The 26,557-nt window shown below is 47.6% G+C and overlaps 1 protein-coding gene and 1 long non-coding RNA gene across 4 annotated transcripts in view; both read left to right on the top strand.

The window, feature by feature from the left end:
- Positions 1–4,649: 4,649 nt before the first annotated feature.
- Positions 4,650–22,053, top strand: LOC125331372. Its single transcript, XR_007206015.1, has 3 exons — positions 4,650–5,127; positions 8,020–8,095; positions 21,938–22,053. It is a non-coding gene; the product is annotated as an uncharacterized LOC125331372 (long non-coding RNA).
- Positions 22,054–23,068: 1,015 nt separating this feature from the next.
- The window catches only part of FLNB (filamin B), a 72,008-nt gene continuing 68,519 nt past the window's right edge, over positions 23,069–26,557 (top strand). For 2 of the 3 annotated variants that reach the window (XM_048315260.1, XM_048315261.1), the window contains exon 1: positions 23,144–23,524. In XM_048315260.1, the coding sequence (XP_048171217.1) occupies positions 23,176–23,524 (349 nt within the window). In that variant the 5' untranslated portion in view covers positions 23,144–23,175. Of the gene's footprint in view, positions 23,525–26,557 lie in introns of all 3 variants that reach the window. The other variant, XM_048315259.1, reaches the window with a different exon arrangement.

Genomic DNA, 26,557 nt, shown 5'->3' with positions numbered 1-26,557 from the left:
GCCGCAGGGGAAAGGATTCAGAGGGTTCAACCACTGGCTGGAATTTTTTTATTTTTATTCTTTGCCTTTTCTTTTTTTTTTTTTTTTCATGACTGCATTTTTAAATGGCATGTTTATAAGTGTGGACCTCATTTTCAAAACAAAGTGTACCACTAATTTTGCAAACAGCTGTTGCAAAGGAGAGCCCAGACCGGAGACCTTTCGCATCTGTATCTCTGACTGTGTCGCTGCAAAAGCAGTGTCAGCACGGAAGGTTCTGGGGTAGGTACAGGAGGGGCTCGTGACTCCCACAGGGTAGTAAAACAGCTGTTTTGATCTGTCCTGGTGTCCCCTCAAGTTCTTCCACCAGCTCAGACATCCCCAGCACTACTCTTCCTTGAGAAAATATGCAATTTTTAAAGTGGTTTAAATAGAGTAACTTGGGGAATCAGCATGTTGGTGAAACAGACCCTGTCCACACCCGAACCCCTTCCCCCTGCTCCTGCTCCCTGTGAGCACCAGCCTTGGGAAGTTGTGGCATTTACCAGCAAAACCAACACGTCTATGGGTATGTTTTCAGTGGCACTTTGTGCATCTGCTTTAGATTGCTTTAAATTACAGCAAGGGGCCAGCTCTGTTTAAATGGACTCAGAGGTGAGACCAAAGAAATGAGGCTTAAAATTCAAAGCAATCCGACCTGCTCTGCCATGGCGTAATGGTCTGAGTAAGGCGCTGGCACAGAGCCATCTCCCTGACTCCTGGGAGAGATGCTTTAAAAGCTCCTCACATGGGCAGTTCAAATGATGTACACATGGGGGAAAAGAAAATAGTGTTTAATTGAAGCTCTGCACATGTATATATGTTTTTAGGATAAACAAAACAGATTGGGCAAATATTTACTTCTGCCCCTACTGCTACAAAGCAAACTTTCCCACAGCTTTTGACAGAGATAATCTGTTTTTTAGCCATGATGGTGAATTTGTAATGACAAGGTTTCATTCTGAATGTTTCAGGATTTCCTGATTGGTTCTCATGCAATTATTTTGATTAACAATGAGGTTTTCAGACCAACTTGAAAGGGTCTCAGAGCCTCAGGAATAACCTGGCTCTTGGTTATTCCTCTCACTGGGATTATTTTCTGCAGATTTCTAGCACTGGAATCAAATTCTTTGGAAATCAAAGAAAACTACCTCTTAAAAACATTTCATATCTCCACCCCCCTCTGAGAAAGGCTTCTTTAAGTTTAGAAAAATGCTTGTACTCATGTCAAAAAAAAAGAAAAACATAGAACTGGAATAAGAATGAAATCTCAATGTAATTTTTAAATGAAAAGATGTATTTTTAAAAAAAAAGATGAATGCTGTAGGTGGTCATTTCTGTGAGAAGGCAACATCTGAAAACAGAAACTGAGAAGTATTCAGGGCATTTCTGATTAAAAAAGAAATGAGATCTCATACTAGAAATCTCTGGATGTTTCTCTTTCATTTATAAACATAGGAGGGAGCTTAAGAAAGTAGGAAACATCCATTAGAGCTGTTTGCTCAGATTTCATTGTTCTGTTCTTATCACTTAGATTTTTTACCCTTTTTTTAAGATGATGTGGAAATCTCAGACTGACTTTAGAGTGCGCATGCCAGCAGATCCCCTCCTCAATGCCTGTCTCTGTAGTGCAGGCAATGGCATCTTTCTGCAGATGGGAACAGTCCTCAGGAGTTCCCATTCCCGGCAGAAAATGCCATCAGTGGCAAGTATCCTTAAGTAAGAGCAATGTATAATGTGCTTGGACCCAGTGCATCCTGGGCAGGTCCAAATCAGCGGGGACTGCACCTCCTTGAATTGTCCCCACAACTGCCCACAGCGCACTGGGTTCCTGTCATGGGCAGGTGAGAAATGAGACCTGGCTCCTGCTCACAAGAGATGCACGTGGGATAACCCACCCTCTCTATTTTCAGCTGGGAAGTCGCCAGCATTTAATGCATCTGCTTACCTGGCACCAGGAAAGGCTGTGGCCGGAGTGCTGGAGCTGCCTTGCCCCAGGGGGAGGGCAGGGTCGCAGCGCAGCTCCATACTGCCCACCCTGGTACTGCCACCCCTCACTGAACGGTCGGGGAAAACGGAAGGTTGATTTCAAGCAGGTGAGCCTAAACATTTGTGATGGAACGCTGTGAGATGTCTGCTGCGACAGATCTTGCATTCACCATGCCCTAAATTAATTTGTTACCTTATAAAAATTTAAATAGAATAGTGGATTTAAGTGTCATAGTGACAGAACTCAGTGAGGATTGAGAGGGGTGGTTTTTGATACAAGCTGAGAAGCCTGTAAATGAAAAAACCCCAGTTTTTGCATTCTGTGAAAGTGAAGCTTTCTGAGTTCAAGCAGATACCAAACCAAACTGTCCAAGTTTAGCAAACACACTAGCTAAAGGTAAGTACGTGCAGCAGCCTATTTTCTTTCACACCACCGAAAGTGGAAACATAAGCTGTGTGTCTGATGTCATCTCCATACAGATGGGTTTGAAATGCTGGCTCCCATCTGAAACATCATTACTTTTACAGTGAACTTTTAAAAACTCTATTATTGCTGCTAATATTATGTGTATGTATTTTAGAAGTAATTTCCCCAGACTCCAATAAAACGTTCTAACAGAGTTTTGTTCTCTTAACAATTTTAACTCGTGTTTTGCCTTTTGGGGAGTATTTTTGGCCCCCAGGCAACACAGAAGAAAAATTGCTGGCTAAGTAACACCAGATGCAGGAGAGAGTGCTGGCCACTAGAGAGCTCCCAGATGAGAGAGCCTTTCAGGTTGAAATACAAATATGTTTTGTAATGAAAGCAGAAACCCTCTTTTACTTTAGGGCACAGGGACCAGCCATGAACACAGAAAGGTTTCTTGCTTGGGTTAGCAAGAGGCATCATTATCCATAATTACATTTTTCATACCTGAAATGAAAAGCCCCAAAGCTGTTCTCCCTCCAGAGCAAGGTTTAGAAAATTATCTTAAATGTTGGTTTTTGCTGACCTCAGGGATGAATGAAAAGCTGCTGCAGCCCCTTCATAAGGGTGTCTGCATGGGGATTATATGTCAGCCACCATCTCATGCCCCATCAATGGTGCAGCCTCAGAGATGCCATGTGTCACCTGGAATTACAGCACTGCAGTCACAGCCTCCTGCTCTGGGGAGAAAGGGCAGGGGGGCACCTCTCCCCTCCCTCTCCCTCACTCAGACTCCTATTACTGGGGACAAAAGTCATCTTTTGCACAACTCACAGTGCCTGGAACCTGAAGGGGTCTGGCTGGGGCATGAGCCAATAGTCCTTTGGGAATCACCTTTGGGACAGGAAGAGACTCTGCCAGGTGCAGCCCCTCTGGAGGGGCTGTCTGAGGGTCATGTTATTTATGTTGGGCTAAAATACACTGGATTGACTCAAGGGTCCCAGCAAAGCCTGTGCCTGGACAGCTCACAAATCAAGCCCAGCCACAGGGTGCAGGGTGGGACGTGCTGGTGTCGGAGCTGTGGGTTACAGGAGCCTTGTGTTGGTTGTTTGCTGTGAGCACTTTGTTGCCAGCGACGAGGACTTGTCTGGATTCCTGCGGATGCATGGGCTGGTGCACTGGAAAGGACACAGAGGTTGAGCAGGGGTGGGCAGCAGCTGGGCTCAGCATGGCGAGTGCCAGTGCGCTTGGGCCGGCAAGCGCTGTGCCCACAGGGCACTGCAACACCCTGGGTAGAAAACCTCCAACACAGCTTGGACCTGCTGCCAGCCCCATGAAATGCTCCTGTCCCTGCCATTTGTGGCCTTCCCTGTGATGTCCTGCAGCCTGCTCACCTGGCACATTCTCCTTTGGAGGAAGGTTCACACCTGTCCCTTTCCTGTGACTGCCACCACAGCTGGGCAAGAGGCAGCCCATGTGTGGCAGCGAGAGTGGGCTTTTTTACTGAGCCATGATTTCATGCCTAACAAGTGGTGTTTGAAGAAGCCTTGCATGGGGCCAGATTTAGTTTTTGGGCGGGGGGGGGGGGGGGGGGGCAGGAGCCTAAAATTTCCCATCTGCCAGCTCTGAATAGGCTGCAGAGAACAGTGTGGTGGCTGAGGGTGAGAGGGAACCCACAGCCAGGGATGGGGGCAGGACACAGTGCCTTGAAACCCAGAAAGTGTTTCCATTGCTCAACAGTCACACAGCAGAGGAGTGCAAGAGGGACACGGAGGTCAGGATTGACATCATCATGTAACCATTTTAAACATCTTGCTGGAAATAGCAGCACTTGGAGTTCCTGGTGGCTGCCACTACTCTGTCCTATGCATTTTGGCAGTACCACATGCAGGGCCTGGGAGTGGTGTGCAAAGACCTGAAAACCCAGTGGGCTGCGAGGGCAAAGCAGAGGCAGCTTCTTCCCCATGCTCTTGCCCAGGCATCTTGAGCTGGACCACAAAACCCCATCATCAGGAACATCTCTCTGATCAAAGCAAGGAGGGAGGTGGGTCCCCAGGGATGGGCATGGCCAGGCTAGCACTGGCTGGGGTTTCCTGGCAGCAGGGTTGGGGCTGGGATTTTTTAGGGCCCCTTCCCAGTGTGCCCTTTCAGATCTGGGTTTCTCCTCTGCCAGAAGCAATTTCCACCCCCTTCGGTTTCCCAGGGACTTGGTGAGAAAGAGAAAAAGTGCTGTCAAAGGTTTTCCCCTTCCCTTCCAAAGTGTAAGCCCCTGGGGTCCCCGGCGGGGATTTGGCAGCCACAGGAATGCGTGGGAATACAGGAGACTTCAGGACAGGGCTTAGGGGTGTGTGTTGTTAAGAGAAATATCTCATCGAGGACTTCTCTGTGTCACACTCACCCCCAAGTCTCAGGGCAAAACTGCCCATGCCAACCCCCCGTATCCTGGTTTCTCCCAGGTGTGTGTCCTTGTTCTGAGCAGCCTGGGACAAGGGTGTGCTCAGCATCCCTGGCAAGGGATGAGCGCAGCGCCGCAGTATTTGCAGATATTTTGCCTTTCAGGGCGTGAAGGAGTTAAACTTTTCAGATGGAAAGCGAACTGAAGATCAGACCAGCAGCCTGGTGACCTCCCGCTGCTGGGACAGCAGCAGCTCCCAGCCAAGCCCGGCAGTTCCATCCATCCATCGGCGTGGTGGGGCCGCGGGGAGCGGTGCACGGTAGGTGCGAGGGGTGGCGTGGCTGGGCACCATGTGGGACCTGCCCTCGGCTCCGGCGGGACCCCGGGGCTGGGACCGGAGGGCGATGGAAGCGGGTGAGGGTCCGTGGGATGGAGGGAGCGCCCGGAGGGCTGTCCCTGTTCTGCTTTCAGAAAAGGAGTTGCTCAAAGTGAGCTTGTCCCGGCACTGCCTAGGGAATTGTGATTTCTTGCCTTTTGGGACACCCGGTCGGCAGATACCGAGAGTTTGGGAAAAGCATAGTTTTGTAATTGAACTCCTTGCATGCAGCAAGGGAGGACACTGTGGGTTTATTTCTCCCTGATGAGGAAGAAATGACAGCCACATTATTTAATCCTGTCCTCTGATGATGGCCAGCAATTTACCAATAAATGCAAAAAGCAGCAGATGTCAGTTTACAGTTTCTAAACACTGAAAGACTTTGATATAATGGAAATTGGTTTTTTTCCCTTGAACTGAAAACATTGTGGTCTGATTCTAAGTAGTATTAGGCATAGCCTGTTGTGCTAAATTGTCTCCCTGGCTCTTCAGTTTGTTGAGCGATAGCAAAGACTCTGGTTCGAAGACAAAGTGTCAGTAATCTGAAAGTTTATTTTGCAGTAATAAAATTGTATTGTTTTACCTATGGATTTGCATAAAGATTTATCATATAATTTACATTGTAATGTAATAATTTTGCATTATAGAAATCTCTTGTTCAGAAATCATGGCTAAATCAAAAGTCATAATAATTTCTGGTGAAGAAACAAGGCTTACTTAACATCGTCAAAAGAAAAACAAGTAGAACCACAACCCTATAAAATTAAAACCAAAGTAGTATATTGTTCCCTTCACTGCAAGAATATCCTCAACCCTTATGGCATTTTATGTTTTTCCTTAGAAAGAAACCAGAAGTCATATTTCCCTAAAATTCGAGACTTCTTTCTTAACTGAAATGCTCTTGGGATGGTGTTTGAAGGAGGTTGCCAGGCTGCTAAGCGGTAGTTTCTGCCCAGGCGAATGGAACTGCAATCACCACATTTCAGAGTCAGAAAAGCTCAAATTGCTCTTTACTGGCCTCCTGGTCGCTAGAACTCGATTCTCCCTAGGTACTTTCTGGCCAGAGATGAGGCTCTTGATTACAAAAATGCAGGTCTCCTGGTAATTGCATTTGATTTATTCTTCCGTATCATGGAGAACAAGTCAGTGTTATTCTTTGGAAGTATCAACCCTTCCAAATGCTAATGTGTGGGGAGAAAGAAAACAGCAATTTTTATTATCTTCTTAACAACAGCCCACAGGAATGTGCTTTGCAATGAGTGCAGCTTACGAGTCCTCCTGCCTCAGCCCTGGCCTTTCTTGGGGGCTGCCAGCACAGCCCTCTGCCAACTGACCAAAAATCCATCAGGGAAGCAATAATCCAAGAGGGGGGAAAGGAGGCCATGGGATACGTTAAGAAAGGAGCTCTGAGAAGTCCTTAGTAGAACTGCAGTGGGGAGCCCCACTCCTGAGGGTACCCCAGAGACAGCCGGTGGCTGCTCAGTAAGATCTCGTGGGGGATCTGGGGCCAGGCACCACCTGATGTAGGTGACATCACATGGTTCCCTGGTGATTTGTTTCTTAAGACTGCTGGGAAGGGATGCTGGATGCTATGGCTTTTGTCATTGACTTAATGCCTTTCTACAATGGTAGGGTTTGGCCTGCAGGCATCCCTGTCTGCCCCTCTCTCTCTAATGGATGTCACAGAGGAAATGTCCTTAGGCAGATGGTAATTTGTCTGAGGGGAGCAGAACCTGCCCAGGCTGGTGGGGTTTATTTGTCAGGGACTTGATATTGCTCTCATTTAAGTGGATAATAAAACTCCCATTGATTTTTTTCAATCACTGATGACTTTCTATGGAGTCTCGATTACCACTGCAGCCATGCTCAGAGTGTGCGAGTGTGTGGGGGTGCACAGCGCAGAGAAGTCTGCTGTATCCTGTTTTTGTAAAGGGCTTTTCCTCTTAGTAGTTGTAGTGAAAACAAACATGTGGGAGAACAATGGGACTTTTTTTCTGTTTTCCTCTAGATTTTTAAATACAACAAAAAGCCTATTAGAATTAAATAAAGTGTGTTAACACAAAAGGGACTCCTATATGTTAATGAGGAGAATAAGTGTAACTATGTGAACATACAATCACAAGCGCAAAGGTAATTTGCCTTCTTGATCTTGGCCTGTGTTTTTAGAGTTGAAAGCCTATTCATTAAATACGTTGTGAAAACAGGGCACTGGTAAAGAATAATGCTTGTGCCATAAAGCTGTTATCTGTAATAGAGGAGGGTCAGCTTCACACCCCAGAGAAACACCCTCTCATGCTGCTGGGCACTCTGCAGGCTTTGGAGTTGGCAACTCAGCAGGAACCAAAGGGGAGTCCACAGAAAGGATTTCCTTTCTTCAGATAAACCCAGAGCTATTGTATTTGTTGTGTCTAAAATATTTTTCAATGAGCAAACAGGGATAATTCTAGCTGCTGTAAAAATGGAAGTAATACTAAGATGTTAATACTTTCTAGGAGTAAAACTTGGAATCACTGTTCATAGGATGAATTTCTCCCAAGAAAACAGGAACTAGGATGAAATACAGTATGTAAGGTGGGACGACTGCCTTCAACTGTTCCTATTTAAATTACATGGATTTTAGAGAAAGATCTGACATTGATTCTTCCATATTAGAGGTGGAGGATCTACTGTAAGAGATAGTTAAGGGTACAGTTAGCTGTTCACAAGGTCAAATTACTCCTGTTTGAACATTTATTTCCCTAGTGTGTGGCTGCTTAGCTGCAGCTTTCAGCCATGAATCACTTTTCCCCTGGGAAGTGGAAACCCCTTGCCTCTGACATTGCTGTCTCCATGCAGGTGCTGCAGCTCGTGACCGTGTCTGGCTTTGACCTTCTCGGCAGCAGATCAGGGTCCTGAAGCCCTTCAGTACAAGGTGGGTTTCCTGTGCCATAGTCATCATCCTCCTTGCTGCTCTTCTTTTTCTTGTTGTCTTTTCTGAGTGGCAAATACCATACTGGGATGCAGTTTTAAGTATGTTTATATGGAATGAGATTATTCATGCTACTGACAAAGTCCAGTGCTCTTCTGGACAGAGTAACTTGCACTTTACTTTTAGAAGACACCATATCCAGGGCTCTCCAGGTGTCACAGACTGAGTGTTGCTTTATCACCAATTTAATAAACTGGTGTCACTGGTTTATTAAAGAAGGGCTGCTTGTTGTCATTGCTTGAACTGCAGCTGTGTGTGGGCACCAAGGTGGGGACACCTTCCAGACCCTGTCCATCGGTGGGCAGGTGAGAAAAGCTGAGGAGACTTTGGTAGGACCAGATTTCATCCCAGTGTGTTTTGTTTCTGCTGAGATCAAAGTGCTTTGTGAAATCAATGTGAATTTGGAGGGATCATTTTAAGAGTGGGAGAAAGGGATAAAGTACAATAATATCAAAGTACCACATTCAACATTATTTGGAGTGTAAGATTTTAGATTTATTTTGAAACAACATATCCTTTCAAGAATTGGTTTGCTCTTATTCAGTTCTAACACATAATACGAAGTCAAAAAGAACATTATAGAAGTGCCTGAAACTGAGACGAGCAGCTTTTTGCCATCATTCTCCTGAGAACAGTATGCATTGGGGTCTTGGCTCCAAGTCACAGTGATGCTAAATTTAAAAAACCTTTCAAAACAGGGCTCAACCTTTCTCACAACTCTCTTCATAAAAAGCTCAATGTTGAAGTGATAATGTTCGGAACAAAGAACACTTAATATAAACATTTAGCTTGTACTAAATAAATTACACTTGGTCTTACAGTCACGTTACTGGTGACAGCTTGTACAGCCTGCACCCTTCCCCTGTAATTCACCAGAATGAAGCAAATATACATTGTTGGGAAAAATTTCTTGACTTTTGTCAAAGAGCCCAACTGCTGTCAGCAAACATATTGTGGGAATATGAATCTGGAAACAAACAGATGATTAGAGGGTGAGTTAAGGTTTTGTGATTTAATTCTAAACATGTTGAGTGAGTGAACCAGAGATGTGCAATGCCAGAAAAACTGTGCAGCAAAAGGGTTTTTTTCTTTAATGAAAGCTGGTATTTTTATTGAATACAAAGTACTTTGGGTGACAAAGATGGTTACATATGGAAAATATGAAGTTTTGCTTGTTCTGGAGAATTATGAAGATCACTTGATTAGAAGTAACGTTGTGCCAATGCAAGTTTAACATTCTTTCCTTTGTGGAAATTATTCATCCATTTACAGAACTTTATTAAAGTACAATAATTTTCCAATGTTAAAAAGAGAATGTATACGGAGGATCTCTGCTTGGACAGCAAGTAGTGACCTGGGCTTGTGCAGTCACATCTCTGGTTGGATATCATTCATGTTTTGCCCTGTTACAACTGTACTGGGATTGAGAAAATAAAACAACTTCCCTGATCAGAGCATCTTTTTTTGGGAAAAGCCTGAGCTGGTGTTGTGGTACTGCCCAGCCTGCTCTGACTGCCAGAGCCACTTGGGTCAAGGACCACCAGGAAGGCAGGGGAGCCAGAGGAGCTCTTTGGAGATCTCCTGAGAGGACCTGTAAGTCATCTGTGGAACTCTGAGAGTGCACAACTATTCTCAGCCTTTTAGAGAAATGCAGTCATGTCGGGGCAGGAAGGAGGAAGGGAGCCAGGCCCCATTCTCCAGCATGAGACCCTGCGTCCCTTGGGATGAACCAACTGCCTGTGACTAGGCTTGGGCCTCTTCTGGGCTTTCACTGTTGTGCCACATCTCAAAGCCCTCCCCCGTGTCTGGACACATCACTGTAGAACAGATATCCCCATCTGCCCCAGCCCCTGCTCTGCAGGGACAGCCACAAGGCGGTCTGTGTCCTTGTGTACTTTGGCAGATGCTGGAACTTTGCTCTCTCAGGGAAAATCTGCTTTCGTCTCTTCCCTTCCTATAGCCAGACAGCTACTGTCTTGGCCTCACTGCTATCCGAAAGGCAGCCTGAGCTGCTCTATTGTACTTGAGAGGAGAAGGCTACGGTGAGGGAGCAGCAGGACATCTCCACTTCAGAGTGTACCACCAAGCCCATGCAGACCTGGAAGTCTTCAAGGGTGGCTCCTCTGTGGGGCACCTGTCCCTGGAGCACTTTCTTCAGGCAATAGCAGCTCTGCCATTAATGGTTACCTGCACAGTGTCAGTCTCGTGAAAAGAGAATATCCTTTGAGATTGTCAACCTTGTCTACCCTCTGTCACATCCAGCTACACCCTGAGTTTCCCTAAAATTCAAGGATTTGCTTCCTATGATCTTCTTTTTATCCCACTAGCACCCTTAACCTGAATACAAATAGGAAATTACGAGACATTTCCCAGAGTCTTTGACAAGATAGCAAAACACTTTCTGAGGAGCAGAAAGATGTTTATATTGGAGTAAATGCCCCTGCAAAACTGGCTGCAGCCCCATGAGCTGCTTGTGGCTGGGGACACCCTCCCTGGGGGAGTAATGGATCTTGGACTTGGAGGTGGCTTCAGCTGCCCCTGCTGCAGAAGGATCCCTTCATGACCACAAGCCAGAGTCTTTCTCAGTGCCATCAACACAGCTTCTCTTGCCTGGCCTTTCTGCTGGGCTGTCTGCAGTGTGGTCAGGCTTCCAGTTATTTCAGTGCTGTGTTTTATATGCTGTTAATTTTATAACAAGATAGAGGCTGATCAATACTTTCTGCTGTTTCCCTCCTTCTCTCACAACACTGGTTCAAATAGTTATTAACAAATCAAAAACTCCAGCCAGCTCTGTGAATCCAGCCCAGCACTCAGGGTATGGTTATGAGGGTTGCACAGGATGTACCAATGCTCATCTCAGGGTGAAGGAACAGCTTTTTGCTGCCCTTCATTTCCCTCTAGGAGAGAGCACTGATGCAGGAGCAAGCTGCAAGAACACGGGAGCACCGCCTGGAGATTTCATGCTGTCGCGAGAAGGTATCAGATGACAGTTTCAGAAAATCTGCCCATTGGAATCTGAGGTTCAGAAGTGCTAATGGCCGGGATAATGTGTTGTTTATTGCAAACAGGCATCTGCAGTGGCCTCAAAGGCCTGGATATCCAACTGCCCTGCTGCACACATCAAAACCCCTCTTAAGAGTCTCAGTCCTAAATTCAGCCTCCAATGCCAAACGGTGATGGTATCACATTCGCTTTTCATTTCTATGTGGGCACTGTGCCCATGCAGTTATAACACAGCTGAGTCTGATTTTCATATAGTTCATTGTTTACTTATGACTTACTATAAAGTTGAGCTTGTCTTATTTATGAGCAGCCATGAAGATATGGGATTTCATCCACTGGGTGATGACTCATTCATTGGGTTGGACGCTTTAGCTCCTAATACGTGACATATTTTGGACTATTGGATGAACAGCATTTCTGCATGAACCCAAATTAAATGAGGTGAATGGAAATAATTACTTATTTGTTTTTAAAATCATGTTTGTAGCTGGGTTTGTGCTGGTTCAGCTCCGGGCTCGTTCTAGCAATGTGCACAAGGGCAGGATGAGTTGCTGTATGCTATGGTGGAGAGATGACCAGCATTTCAGAGTCAGACGTCTGAACATGCCAGGGGCGACTTTGCCTTGTTTCTGTTGCACAAGGAAAAGCTTTGCGGTGATGGAGCATTTGATACTTTCTATGAACTTTAATGACTGCAACATTTCTTGTGCTGCTGCAAACAATTTGAGAAACTAATTTGTAAAGTCACTCATAAAAATCTCATGTTCTTTCTGTAATAATAAAGCTTCTAACCTGGAAAAAGAAATACAAATCCTCAGAAAGAGCAGCTCAGCAGGAGAGTATTTCAGCCACTCTTGTCTCGGGCATGCTCTCCCCTCCTGTGGGTGCGTCATGCCCCATGAGTTCAGCAGGAAGGATTCATGCACAGTCAGAAATATTGCCCCTGGTAACGCTCAACTACGTAAGGAAAATGAAAAGTTTTTAAAACCTTTTCCCCCTCTTCCTGCCCCCAGCTCTGAGGGATGGGACCGGGACCATGGGAAATGTCGGAGTAACTTTGTCGCAGTGAGAGGTTGTTACGGCTTACAAGTTTTCACAGCCAGGAGCCCTGCCAGCAGAAATTTATGCCTCCATTTCAGCAGTAACGATGCTTCCCAGAGCTGTCGGCCGGCGGCCGGCTGGGAGGCAGCGGCGGGGCGTGTGGGGGACTCGCCATGACATAACCACATTCCTGCGGCATGAGGAGATACTCCCAGGCCGCAGCAGGGGCAGCACAGCCCCTTCCCTGCTCCCACCCCACCACTGCGGTTCTCAAGCCCTGAGGAACACGAATGAACCCATCAGCTGCGCGGGCTTTGGGTGATTTTGGGGCAGAGCGGCTGGAAAGTTGCCCATTGGAAAAGGACCTGGGAATGTTGGTTGACAGCGGCTGAACATGAGCCAGCATGTACCCAGGTGGCCAAGAAGCCCAGTGGCATCCTGGCTGTATCAGCAATACTGTGGATAGCAGGACCAGGGCCTGACTGCCCCGTACTGGGCACTGATGATGCCACAGCTCAAATCTGGGTTCAGTTTTGGGCCCCTCACTACACAAAAGACACTGAGGTGCTGGAGTGTGTCCAGAGAAGGGCAACAGAGCTGGGGAAGGGGCTGGAGCACAAGTCTCCTTGGGAGTAGCTGGGGGTGTTTAGCCTGGAGAAAAGGAGGCTCAGGGGGGACCTTATGGCTCTACAACACCTGAAAGGAGATTGTAGCCAGGTGAGGGTTGGGCTCTTCTCCCAGGTAACAAGTAACAGGACAAGAGGAAACAGCCTTATGTTGGACCTGGGAAGGTTTAGATTGGATATTAAGGAAAATTTCTTCACCAAAAGCATTGTCAAACACTGGAACGGGTGGTCTAGGTCAGTGGTGGAATCACCATTCCTGGAAGTGCTTAAAAGCCACGTAGTTGGGGCACTGAGGAACATGGATTTAGTGGTAGCTCGGCAGTGCTGGGTTAATGGTTGGACTTGGTGATCTTAGAGGGATTTTCCAGGCTAAGCGATTCTATGGCTCTATGACTGCACCGCCGCGGGGTTTTTTTTGCAGGGATTTTTATCAAATTAAACCAATAAGGCGTTTTGCTGGGGCTTGTCCGGTGCCGGGAGCAGCGGGGCCGCCGTGAAGGCCGGGCCAGGCGGGGCTGCGCGGGCCGGCAGGGGGCAGCAGTGCCAAGGGCTTTGAGGGGGCGGTTCGCTGTGAGGGCGCGGCGGGGATGGAGCCGCGGGCATGGAGCCGGGCTGTGCCCACAGGGACCCCCTGCCCACTTCATCAGTGTTCCTAGGAGCTGTCAGAGCGGCTGGATCTGCCGGGAAGGGAAACCGGCCTGCCGCCCCCTCAGACAACGAAGCCGTTCTCCAGTTGTATTTGACCAGTTTGCAGCTGCTTCATCACCCCCTGCCACTTTGCTACTGGATATTTGCTGCTGTCAAGGAACCTGGGAGAAGATTTCTGCTTTGCAGAAGGAAAATTTGCGGTTGCTGTGAGAACCGCAGAAAACTCAGCACACCACTGCCAAGGCTGGCGAAGGAGCAGGAGGAAGGCTCCTGTGGGGCCAAACCAGCCTGTCACAGGACAGGGAATGGCTCATCTGTCTGTATGGAGCTCCCAGGCTCTGGGCTGTGGCTGGCCACGGTACCTGTGCCAGGTGAGCACCAGCAGCCCCAGTGTGTTAACAGCCAGATTAGTGTTTTTCCCACAGGATCGAAGCCTCTCACTTGGAGTCTTCTCACCTACTGCTCCCAGAGAGATAACACAGGTGTGCTGGCATGTGCCCCACTCAGCCCCATGCTTTAAGATGCAGTCATACCAGCTGCTTGCCAGCCAGCGATGGCTGTGCCAAAGGGACTAAAGTCCATGCAGAACAGAGGAAGAGTTTTACATACAAAGTTCAACAAAGGGGAGATATGTCCAGAAAACAACTGCTGTGCAGGAGGCAGGAGAAGGAGACTCCTTGTGGGTGCACCTGGCCCTCTTAGTGCATCTTGCAAGCTGGGGGCTGTTTCTGGTCCCTAAAGGAGCTGCTGCCATCTCCCTCCCCAGGCTTGAGTCTCAGAGAAGCCAAAAGCAAACAAGGGCCCCCAGAGGTACCTGGGCGGCCACCATGCTGTGCCTGTGCAAACAGCCAGTGCCTCTGAGAGGGCAGTGGTGATAACCCTGAGCTTTGCAGAGGTCCTGCAGCCCTGCACTGGTGACATCCTCACTGCCAGGCCCCCATGGGGCTCCCACATAGCACAACTAGCCCCAGCTGGATCAGATCACCTCCATCCTGCTGCAAACTCTGTTATCACCAGGGCTGTAAAGATAAAACCACTTACCTGGGCTGCTCTATCTATAAATCACTCTTCCCTCCCTCTTCTCTACCAGTATTGCAGCAATGGGGCAGCTAGAACTAAGGCACAGCGACCACCCTCAAAAAAGGGTCTCAAACCATGCCCCAACTCTGTCCCCCTGTTACATTTGGCTCTTGCTCACTCTGATTAGTAGGACTGGGCTTGGCAGGGCTCTGTTTTTCCCCTCTGTGTCATACCAGGCTCTTGGTTGCTGTTTTAACCTGTAGGGAAGTGACAATGCTTACAAGGACAATGTTCCTTGCTTGGAGTGCCGTACCAGATGGCTGATGTGCAGTGCAATGCCAGCTGCTGCAGTGGCTGAATTGCCCTTTGAAATACATAGTTTGAAAAGGATCTATTTTTACTTTTTGGTCCTTTTCAATTAGACAGCTTGTGACTGGGCTCACTCTCAATATTATCTCCCATTTCAGGACTATGAGGCACACAAGGAGCAAGAGGTGCCAGCTGCCCAGCTAGCTCCACCAGTAACACCTTTCTGATGCCATCTTCTCCCATTAGCGTATGATTTTGGGCCTGCTTCACAAAATCCAGGAATCATCATTTTGAGAAAAGCAGGAACCTGGGAATTTCAAGTTTTGCCCTATAAGCCAAAGGTTGAGCCAGAGCAGAGTGAGGATCTCCCAAGAGGAATCTCACATTTTTAGGGAAAGTATATGGCCAGAGAAGATCCTAGGAATTGGTAAGGCAGTGATTGTGCCATGGGGTGGGTGATCTATTCAGCTTTCTTCCTGCCCTGTTTTCTCCCATCTGAGAACTCTGGTTTCTTTGGACAAACCCTTACCGAGCTGTCCCCATACAGCCAGCCCCCTAGTTCATGCAGGGAACACACAGCCCAGGATTTTTCAAACTGCCACCTTCCTCCTGCCCACCCTGGGGTGGTGTCTTCCATTTGTTCTGGGACAACGGCAACACCCTGCCCTTTTCCCCCAGCTGGTGCTTCTTGCACCCACACACCCGCCTTTCCTCTTTGAGGGTGTTGCTGGGCAGAGCTCAGCTGCAGGACATTGTTATGCTGCAATATACTCACTAATAGCAGAACTGACTAACAGCTACGCAGGGGGAAGGGTGGCTTTAAGCTGGTGACTGCTGGCCAGGTCCAAGTGCTTTTCTTCTGCCTTTTATTATTCCTAATTCTCACCCAAATCAATGTGATGCTGTCCACAGAGGCCTCTGCCATTCCTTCTGTTTCTGCAACATGTTTAAAACGTTAGATTCCTTTTGAGTAGAGGAATGCCCCCGAACACATGGCCTCACACGTACAAGCATTTATGGAGGAAGTTAAATTCTCTAATTGCTTGGCTGGATCAAGCCCAGGCTGCTAGCACTGCACTGAGCTGAGCAGCAGAACAATGCACAGCCCTTGTGTCCTTATGCACCAGGCAAGGCTTATCAGCCCATGTAGGGGCTAATAAAGCAGCTTTCAAATGAGTCAGTAGACTTAAGTCTTCTTTTATGCAAGATTTCTGTCTGGGAATATTTTTGTGGGAATGTTTAAAAAAGAGAAGAGTATGACTTCAGCCTTTTGCAGAAAGCAAATCCACTTAAAATGCTTTTGGTGTTGATTATTCACCATCATGAGAACACTGCAGTGGGGACGGTAGAACCGAGCACCGCAGTGTCACGCCTTTCCTCTGAAATAGCTGGGATGTTATGTTTTCACTCACTCTGTGCACTGGCATTCTCACCCCACTGCTGCATCCTGGGGCATGTGCCAGGAGAGCCAAACAACCTCTCCCTTTCGCTGGACACGGGTCAACAATTTTGTTTATGTCACACAGAAGAGTTTTGGTTTGTTTAAAAAATATACCCTGTTCCCCTGGAAAGCGTTCCTTCCTACGCTACATCCAGCTGTCCCAAGGAGGAGCTTGGCCGCTCCTCTGCAGTCAAACACAACTATTCATCTGTATCTCAGGTTAAAACAGCTCCTGAAGACTAACTGGGGAACACTTGGAATTCTGTGCAGTCCATGAGCTCTGGCAGATGTGAGCTGCTTAATTCCAACTTTACACCATCATTCCTGCAAGCTCCAACTCATGGAGTAAAAGCACAAGCAAAGAAATTCAAACCCTGAGAAAAATGGGTGTATCATCTTAGGAAGAGAGCTCTGGTTACTCTGAGTGCAAACACAAGCAGTAGGTAAGGTTGGAAGTAAGCACAGAAAATGTCTAATGAGGCCCGTGCCTGCGGTATCTGCTAGGGGCAGGAAACCCTGATTAGCTGCACACTGGAGCATTGTGTGGGTTTGTATAGGATCTGACTTCCCAGGTCATGAAATCAGATCCTGAGTTATTTTAAAAATGAGCTGCTATTTCAAATTATTTTTCAACTTCATGTTTGATATGTCAAGTCACATTTATTTGGGTAAGCTATGTTTCGCTCGGACACCCACAGCGCAGCCATCGCCGCATTCCTGGTGCTCGGTGGGGGTTCTGGCTGAGAGCAGGCACTGCTGTGGGGACATTTGCACTGCCAGGCATTGTCCTCAGGTACCAACACAACTTTGTTTGGATTTAGGAAAGAGAGATGCTTATACATGGCTGTGAATATATGTTTTTTCATTTAAAATCAACTTCACAAATCAGAAGTAAAATTAAACCCCCTGCAGCAGTTTATCAGTCAGAAAAACAGATGAACCAAGAAAAAGAGATGAACTTCACAACATTTCCACGGGAACAAGCAGCAAGGGTATTTTGGACAAATAAATTAGGTGAATTCCTGCATGAGACACTCCCAGGGAATGCCCTGTCCTTGCTTTTCCAGTATGTGCTAGATGGATTTCAGTTTAGTTGTCTCCTCTGATTTCAGGATAGCAGAAAGCACAAGCAGCCTTGCTCTTGGGCTGTTTACAGCCTGTGTCAAAACCAGAGGTTTAAATTCCAGCTGTGAGTCTCCCTGGGACCCAAGGCAAAAGCAGCACTGTAAGTTCTGGCAAAACACTGTGTTTGCCAGATGGATGGCTGCTTTTGGCACCAGTTTCAGCTTCTGGATACATATATAATGCAGTAAGACATATATATACATACATATAATGCAGCAAGAACTCTGTGCAGAAGAAAAAACATGTTCTTCCAGACACAGAGAGATGAAAATTGCCCCAGACACAACTGCTACTAGAAGCAACTGTTGCCTGAATAGACCTTCGAATGATAAATTTCAATACAAATTCCAGAACAAGCTATATTTTTCAGCATACTTCTAGAGATTTCTCTGCCTAAAGACATCCCTCTGTCCAATTTGGACTGAACTGCTGCTGCAGGCTCTCATATTGCTGTCTTCCTTGGATAACAGAGCAGGAAACAGAAGATGGAAAAACTCAGAACAAGTTGTATCAAAGGTCCTAGCCAATATCTGTATAATGCAGAGCTTCTTTGCCTTCCATAGAGCTGCTGAATAAGGAAAATGCAATCCATATGATGCAATCCATTTGATTCATGCTTTGACTTGAACAGCTTGTCTGGGTTTGGCTTCGCTTGGTAGAGATCATGGTAACGAAAGGAGAGGTTTAATGACGACTTCATCAATTGAGAAGAAACACTTCTATTGTCTTGCAGAACCCAGTAAATAGGTAATGGGTGAAGGAGATGTGTGGTGTGTTTGGAAACCTTTGACACGGGAGGCTGGGAGGACCCAGCTGTGATGCTGAGCCAGGCTCGGTGCTGCCAACTGTGCGGCAATGCCATTTATGGTCACTTAGTCATGAAATCCCATCGAGTTATGGTGCCTGCGGCTTCTGAAAAAGCAAACCTTTAACTACTGTGAGCCTCAGCTGCTGGATCTTTAGTGTTACTGGCTGGATGTTGGGTTAGAGGATGAGCTGCCCCACGGGGATGTGAGGATTAGCATCTGCACACTGGCTTGAATGTGCTAGAATTTATTTTATGGCATTTGTTATGCACGGCTTTTGTTTTAATGCACAATGCTGTCCTGTGTTTGGATAAGGCTATTATGTGCCAAAAAATTATAAATATTTAAAACCTCCTGATTTATTTCTAAAGCTACCCGGGTGCTATAGCCCGTGGCCCAGTTATTCTTTTTCCAAGCCATTGCCTTGACAACTCACAAGTTTTGACAGCCGCAGGGTACAAACCCTCAGTGTGCTGCCTCTTTGACAGAAACCTTTGGAAAAGATGGAGGCATCCTGCTGGCTTTTCCCCACACATTTCTGCTGAGACATGATGCATCTTCAAAGTCACTTGTGTGGGGTTAGTTGTAGTGTGGGAAAAAAAAAAATCATTGCTCCTTGTGTATTAGCAGCACCACTGAAATCTTTAAAAGGTGACATTTCTGTTGCACAGATTCTCTGAGGTGATAATTAAACCACAACCTTCCAGGGGCAGAGGAAAGTCCTTCTACCTGCGAAGACTCAGCCTGAATCCTCAGCCATGGCCGATTCCTGCTCTAAGCAAAGTGTGCAGATGTTGGATTAACAGTTGAGATTAATTCCGATTCTTGTCCTCTTACAATCAAAGCAAGCTGTTGCTGAACAATGCGTCAAGCAGAGAGCATGTACAGTGTCCCAAATGGCCGGGATCTCTCATGTATGGCCCATGACTTGGAGTAATCCAAGAACATATCATCACATGAGACTGTTATAAGTTGATTACCCTGAAACAGACCTGACTTCATTAGTCACCCCATCATGCGCTGCCTGTTCGCTGATGTCAGTGAGGGCCCGTGCCGCCGCTCCCCACACCCTTCTGCTTTTGCACAACCAGGCTTCAACAGACCTTTCCTCAATGAAACAGCCGGTGTTAGAGCTGCCATTTCCCTCTGCTGTTAATATGCTCCAAAAAAACTAATGGCAAGTGTCCACCATGGAGTCCCATGGTACCATTCCAGGGCCCCCAAAGATATGATAAATGAGATTAAATTTCCATTAAGGATTGTCAGTGATCCCAAAAAGAGCAGCAACATACCTGCAAAGGCCAGCCAACTTTTATTTACCTTTACAGTTTAAACTGTGCTCCTAATTTTTTTTTTATTCCTGCCAGCAAAGCAACTCCCTGTGAGTTCAGAGAGCTTAATGCCATATTCTGGTTTGAGAGACATTCTGCAGTAACTTTTTGCTAAAAATAGAGTATGCCATAATGAATTGCCCTTACAATTTATTCCATTTGTCAAGGCTGTATTTTCGAACACAAAATATACTGAGCAGTTCCATGATAAAACAGTGAGTATGTGGCAGTGGAAGCCCTCTGCTGCTGAATTAAATTGGTTTTTTTTTTTTTTTAATTCAGCCTTGCAGTGAATTACCATAGAGGAAGCCTATTTTTAAAACAGTGGAAAAAAATCATTGCTGTGTTTTTACAACTGCTTAAAGAGAACCAAGAAAGCAATGACAGTGTTCTTCCTTCCTTGTATCTGCCTCTAGCAAGTAAAGGAAGAATGGGATGGAAAGATCCTTGACATACAGGACAAATCAAAAGAAAAAAGTATCCACCCCAGAGCACAGTATTGAAATCTGCCTCCCTTTCTGCCTATATACATACATCCACACAAATATCTACCCATATAAATATGCACATAAGGTATTTCTGCAAGGCATACATTAGTTCATTTGTAATAATATACAGTACCAAGATGGTATTCCAGCAAGTACAGATTCATAGGTTAGCTTGTCTTTACTTCTCTGTCTCTTGATGAAACTTGAAACACGTGTTCATTTGTGTTAAAGTGTCTTCCAACTTCATTTCAAAGGAAATGCAGTTTTTCAGGTCAAATGTGACCCCCATAAGAATCCGATCACAGAGCAGTACAGAGGGACTCTCTCATCAGTAGATGAGACAAGGCATTGATGCCCAGCCTTGCAGTTGCTGCCACAGCCGGATATCACGCTTGTAGCCAGGCAGGTCCCAGACAGAGCACCTCTCCTGATCTCAGTCACCCGTGCAGGCGAGGGGGTGCACGCAGGGGCTGCCCCTCTTTGCCACCAGTCAACCAGAAACGTTGATCAGACCATAGCTGCAAGGGTCATCTGTGACTGGGAAGAAAGGAACGAAACAAGATCTGTTCCTCAGAGCAGAAATTATTTTGCTTTTTTCATTCTCTTGCCATAAAGCAGTCTTTGTTTCCCAATAATCATGAAAGCAGTCAGGATGCAAAAGGCTGAATTCTGATTAAAAGCCCTGTGATGTGCAGGGAAGGGCAGCTGCAACATGGGCCGCTGCATCCAGACCACCAGCACCCCATCAACCCTGAATGGTCCCAACAGCAGCAGCCCTGACTGTGCCACTGCCCTTGTCCTGAGTCTGACAGGGTGAGCTGGGTTTGCATGTCCATGCCAGAGCTTTGCTGAGCACTTCACATCTGGTTTTGTGCCTGAGTGCTTCTGATGGGATGGATGGATGGATGGATGGATGGATGGATGGATGGATGAAATGGTGGAAAACCACTCAATGAAACTGCTGTCCTTATGTGTGCAGAGCATGGGATGAAATTTTGCTTTGCTGGGTCTATGGAAAAAATTACTTTTATTGAAAATTTTTAGTAAATATGTAAGTTAAAAATAGAGGTCCTAATACTAATTCTATTTTTTTCCTATGTAATTCCCATTCACTGTCTTTGTTATAGAAAAAAAATGTCTGAAGCTTCAACTTTCAGTATGGCACGGGCACAAAATGATATTAAAGAGTGTGCATTACTAGGTGTGGGAGTGAAAAGGAACGGAAATTAAAATATTATAAGCAATCAGCTAATCCGGATGTGGAATGGTTGCTAAGGAGTCCCAACCCAGGCCAAAGTCAATAAGCAATTAGTATCTATTAAAAGATGAAGTATAGGATGATGGGAGAAAAGCCCTTGAGAAAAGCCTCAGCTCCATGTTTCGAGGCTGCTTTCCCCTGGGTTGGACAAGCCTGCGCTGACAGCAGAGAGCTGCTCACAGAGGCACAACTTGCCCTGGTTGCAGCATCTCTATGCCCTGTCACTGCTTTTGCTCTGTGAATTAAAGCTCTCACTTAATGTCAGTTTTTATTTGAATCCTTCCTGCTGCTTGGCTCAGTAATTTGAAGTGGCTGCTGTGCCATGAGATACACCTCAACATTTCAGTATAGTAAATCTGATCTCTGATTTCTTTGATTTCAAACAGGAGACAATGCTGATTGGGAAACAATGGAAGCTTAGATATAACTCCCACTTTCCCTCATCTTCATATTTGCTTCCTTCTTAATTTATTGTCAACAAATGCATCTAATATAACTTAGTCCGGGGGAAGGATCTATTAGGTCACTGGAGAGAAACCACAGTGTCATGGTTTAGTGGAGGCATTAGAATAACACCCTTGAAAGAAAATAATTGAAAATCTGTGTTCTAATTTTCTAGCTGAGAATAGCTATAGTAATTTAATAAGACTTTATTGATTGTGTTTTAATGGATCTGTTTTATCTGACAGAGTTCTGCACCTTTCAGCGTGGCAGCCTTGATGTAAATAAGTAGACATACACACACTTCGCTTGAATCGGTGGAGCAGCTCCTGGTAGCAAAGCCAAGACCGTAAGTGCGTGCAGGATTGGACCCAGGAGGAGGGTGAGTGGGTGGGCACAGGCTTCCCTCGGGGTACGTCACGCAGGGACACCTCACCGCAGCTATCATTGACCCAGTAAGTGTCATGAGATGTCTCGGCGACCTGCAAAGATTCAGCATGCAGCAAGGCAGCTGGAGTAGTTCTATTGACTGCTGTCGTCAAATGAGTCAGCAGCAAGTCACAGTCTTGTATGTCAGCAGGGAGTGGCGCGCCAGGAAATCAGTCACTAAAGTAGGGGAAAAGCACAGAACCCCCCAAGAATTCGAACCTTAATTGACTGCTTTTAGAAGTTTCTATAATCTTCAAATGGCCGATAAAATCATGTGTGTCGGCACAGAGGTTGCTGTCCCTTTGCCACATCGCATCTCGTGTAAGCACCCCCAGCCTCTCCCGGCGCGGGCTGTGCAGAATCAAATCCCCTCAGCCCAAAGCTCGGGCTCTGCCGGCCCCCTACACAGTTCTGCAGGCCCAGCGAGGGGTCACCCACCCGTGGCTGCATCCACCCGCGGCCGGCACACGGCTGGCGGCCTGACCTGTGTCGCCTGAGTGCGGCTGTCATAGGGGTGTGCGGGTGGGTCGGGGTCTGCGCTCCTGTTTCTATTGCGGTTTCATTTGTCTGTGGGGCGAGGGGGCTACACGCCGGCCGGGCACTATCGCCAGGCCAGCTGTGCTCCTGCCCGTGCCCCGGGGCCACGCCCCGGCCCCGCCCGGCACCTCGGCCAGGTGAGTGTGGGCCCAGCGTGGCCCCCATTCCGTCGGGGGCTCTGCCAGCCCAGCCCAGCCCAGGCCGGCCCCCACGGGCCGGTGCGGCGGGGCGCGGGGTTGATTCGGCGGAGGGCGTGCCGCTCCCAGCAGATAAAGGCCGGGCGGCGGCGCGGAGCCGCATAGAGCCGGGAAGGAGCGGCGCAGAGCGGGCGGGTCGGGGCAGCGGGGGAGGCAGCGGCAGCGGCAGCAAGAGAAGCGGGCGCGAGAGCAGGAAAAGGAGCGGTGCGGCCGCTGAGCGCCGCGCTCTTCACTCTCTCCCTTCCTCCCCGCAGGCGGGCGGGCGCGGCCGGGCGGGGCGCGGGCGGAGCGCAGCGGATCGAGGAGGCGGAGCGGGGCTGGCCATGAGCACGCAGGCGCGGGGTCAGGGCGCGCGGAGAGCGGCCGATCCTGACGGCGAGATGCCGGCCACCGAGAAGGACCTGGCGGAGGACGCGCCTTGGAAGCGGATCCAGCAGAACACCTTCACCCGCTGGTGCAACGAGCACCTGCGCTGCGTCAACAAGCGCATTGGCAACCTGCAGCATGACCTGAGCGACGGGCTGCGGCTGATCGCTCTGCTGGAGGTGCTCAGCCAGAAGCGCATGTACCGCAAGTACCACCAGCGGCCCACCTTCCGCCAGATGCAGCTGGAGAACGTCTCGGTGGCCCTCGAGTTCCTGGAGCGGGAGAGCATCAAGCTGGTCTCCATCGGTGAGTGCGTCTCCGGCGGGTGGTTTTGTTGTTTTTTCATTTTATTGTGTTTTTTCCTGCGCTGGACCTTTGCCTGGTGGAACCGTGACAGGGCTCAGGGCAATGGGGGCTGCGGGCTCGGAAGCTGCGTGGCTTCTGCTGCTTCTATCTTTAAAGAGCTGTGTGTGCTGTGGGGCTGCCTCAACAGCCCGGCTGTCGGGGCTGGCAGTGAGCTCCTGTACTCCTCAGCGTCCCTCTTGGTCACTACTTCATAAGTGAGGCTTTGCTTTCAGGTCTTTCCTGAAGAAACCTAGTGCCAGAGCGTGTTCTCTCCCCGTGCAGCCAGTTCCCCCAGGCACTGACCCCTCCAGCAGCCTGGCAGGAGTATGCGGCTGGGACGATGCCGCCCTAGCCGGGCGTACCTGGGCTCTGGCAGGGTGCTGGAGCCAGACTTGAGCGGCTGTGTGGAAATAGCTGCAGCCGTAGGTAGTATAGGAGAGTGGGGAGACTTTGCTCACCATAGTCCAGTAGATGATGCCAGCGTTCAGATTAGCACTGATGCTTGCCTAAGCATAGTTGCAGCTTTTGAACAGGATTGCGCTTTCTCCACAATCTTTCTGCTGCGGTAGGTTACGGCAGGAAACGTTCAAGGAACCCTGCTAAGCCCAGGCAATGGGTGCTTTGAGCTACTGCCACCCAGGCTGGTAGAGATATGCCTGCCCGTGTCATACTGGAGCGTGCAGTTGATAACTGGTGGTTTGGAGAGAAAGCTGCTGGTATGAACGTCGGATTGCGGATGATCCCTCAGGAATGCATTTGGTGACCGTTTGGGGGATAGCTCAGGTGTGGCCACAGCGTAGTCTGTAAAGCAGTAATCTGAATGCCTGAGATCTCTGGGAAGGAATGTGAATGCCTTTTCTAGTTCTTTGCCAGATAACTCTAACTACTGCTTCCTGATTACTCTGGCCTCGATGAATTGCACAGCTGAATTTGGGTGAGTGCAGCTCTCCTCAGTTGTCTAAAACACTTGGCCAAGGTGAAAGCTGTTTTTTTTCAAAGGCTTTAGCTACAATAGCAAGAAAATAGAAACTTCTCCGGTTTAGGGGAGACCTGGCCCTCTTTGGAAACCTGTAGCTAGGTACCCTCTTGTCCCTCTCTACTAATGTGTAAAAGCAGCTTTGGACAAGAAGTGAGAACTGTTGGTCCCGAGTGGCTGATTGTCCTCCCTGGGCAAAACAGCTCATGTATTTGCAGCTGGGAATGAAGCTGGTGCTAATTATTTACTTAGAGATGGATTCCCTTTGCACTCAGTGGGGTTCAAATTGCAGCTGCTGATTCCTGGGCTGAGCTTTTGCTAATATCAGAGCTCACCTTTCTGTGGCAGCTGCTGGAACTAGCTCCAACACCAGACCAGCAATCCCCTCCTATTGTATTGTTTTCCCTAGAAAAATGTTGTTGCTCCAGCTGCCTTCCTATTTGTCTGTGGAACTTCCCGAGGGTGACGGGTTTGGGAGATCAAGGCTATTCCAGTCAGGTCTGGCTTTCAGTGACTTCCTTTCTAGAAATGCTGCTGCAGCAGCGCAGCTCCTTTACATGGTTAGGCTGAGCTGCAGGGTGGCTGTAATCATTTAAGACATGTATATTTGTTTTTACAGCTTACTTGCATTGTGTTGGCTATTTAAAAAACAAATAAAATTTTAAAACCCCAAAACCTGGGAAAACTTGAAGCTTTGAGAGAATGGAATGACTGTGATTGCTAATGCTTTTGCATATCCCAGCCTCTGCATGAAGGGGTGTACAGCTCCATCAGTGCTCTGCCACCTGAGCTGGAGCCAAGGGAGTAGCACAGGAGCCTTACTGTACAGTCCTGGATAAACTGAGCCTGTCCTGAAAAAACATTCTGAATGCCCTTTCCAAGAAAGACTTTCTGAATGAGCCTTGCAGTGCTCTGCTGGGTTGAAGGGCTGAAGCTCTCAGCACCTCTCCTGCAGGTGCAGCATCTGCTGGAATCACTACCTGCCCCGGTGTGTTTTTCCCTGCAGGTTCTGAAAAACTTGAGACTTTCCTTTTGTTTCTACTGTTTACTCTTTTTTGTGCTGCTGAACAAAACCAGGTCCATTGCAGGCCGTGGAGCTAAAGTGAAAAAAGAAACTAGTCAAGGCTTTAGGTAGAGAACTTTTATGATCAGGTTGGCCTTTAGGGCCTGGGTGTTTAGGGCCAACTCTGAGCCAAATCAACTGGGAAAACCTGACAGCTGCGCCTGCTGGATTTCTGGCATTAATAATGCCATCAGACCTCTGCTAAGTGGATGCAGTGCCTGTTCCAGTTATTATTTAACTTCCAGGAACATTTTGGAAGCCATGTATTATGGCTCAGCTACTGCTGCTGTACTACAACCACATTTTAAAACCTTTTCAGTAGCAAGCTTTTGGCATTCAATGTTCGTCCATATAAAATAAGTCTGCCTATACACAGTGTTTGACCACAAAGCTTTCTGGATGCACATCAGCAGCCCAATCTCTCCTGCTGTGGTTACCCCTTGTTTAGTCTCTGCTCAAAGTCTTTTGCTAGTTTCAGGAAGCTTTTCTTCTAGGCGTGAAGTGTCTTCACTGCAATGCAAAATTGACTGCATGTATGATCTACTGTAAAGAAGGCCATGAAGCACATAGGTGCTTTGTGCCATCCAGCAAAGATGGGAGTGAATGTGCTGAAAAAGCTGCTGTGAGAGTAGGTGACTTCATGGAGCCTTCTGCTCAACATGAGGTGGCTGGTGTGCTGCTCAAGTGTTAACAAGTGTTAAGTCTAGCTTTTTTCCTTGTCTGCTAGACTGAGATAATTGCAAATTCCTGGGTGCTGAGTGGCATGCTGCATGACAGGCACTGGGAGTAGGATGCCAGGAATGTAGAGCACAAGGGCTTTGCTCTTGGCTGAAGGGGCTGATCAACTCTACAGATTGCTTAGCAGAGAAGGGAGGGGAATTGAAGCTAATTTGGCACTGAGCTTGTCCCTAGAAACTCTGGTAATTTGCTATAGGAGTCAACTGATGTAGTTTAG

The sequence above is a fragment of the Corvus hawaiiensis genome, chromosome 11 (genome assembly GCF_020740725.1).
Source record: "Corvus hawaiiensis isolate bCorHaw1 chromosome 11, bCorHaw1.pri.cur, whole genome shotgun sequence".
In the NCBI taxonomy this organism is placed as follows: Eukaryota; Metazoa; Chordata; class Aves; order Passeriformes; family Corvidae; genus Corvus; species Corvus hawaiiensis.
This window is presented reverse-complemented; position numbering and strand designations above follow the sequence as displayed.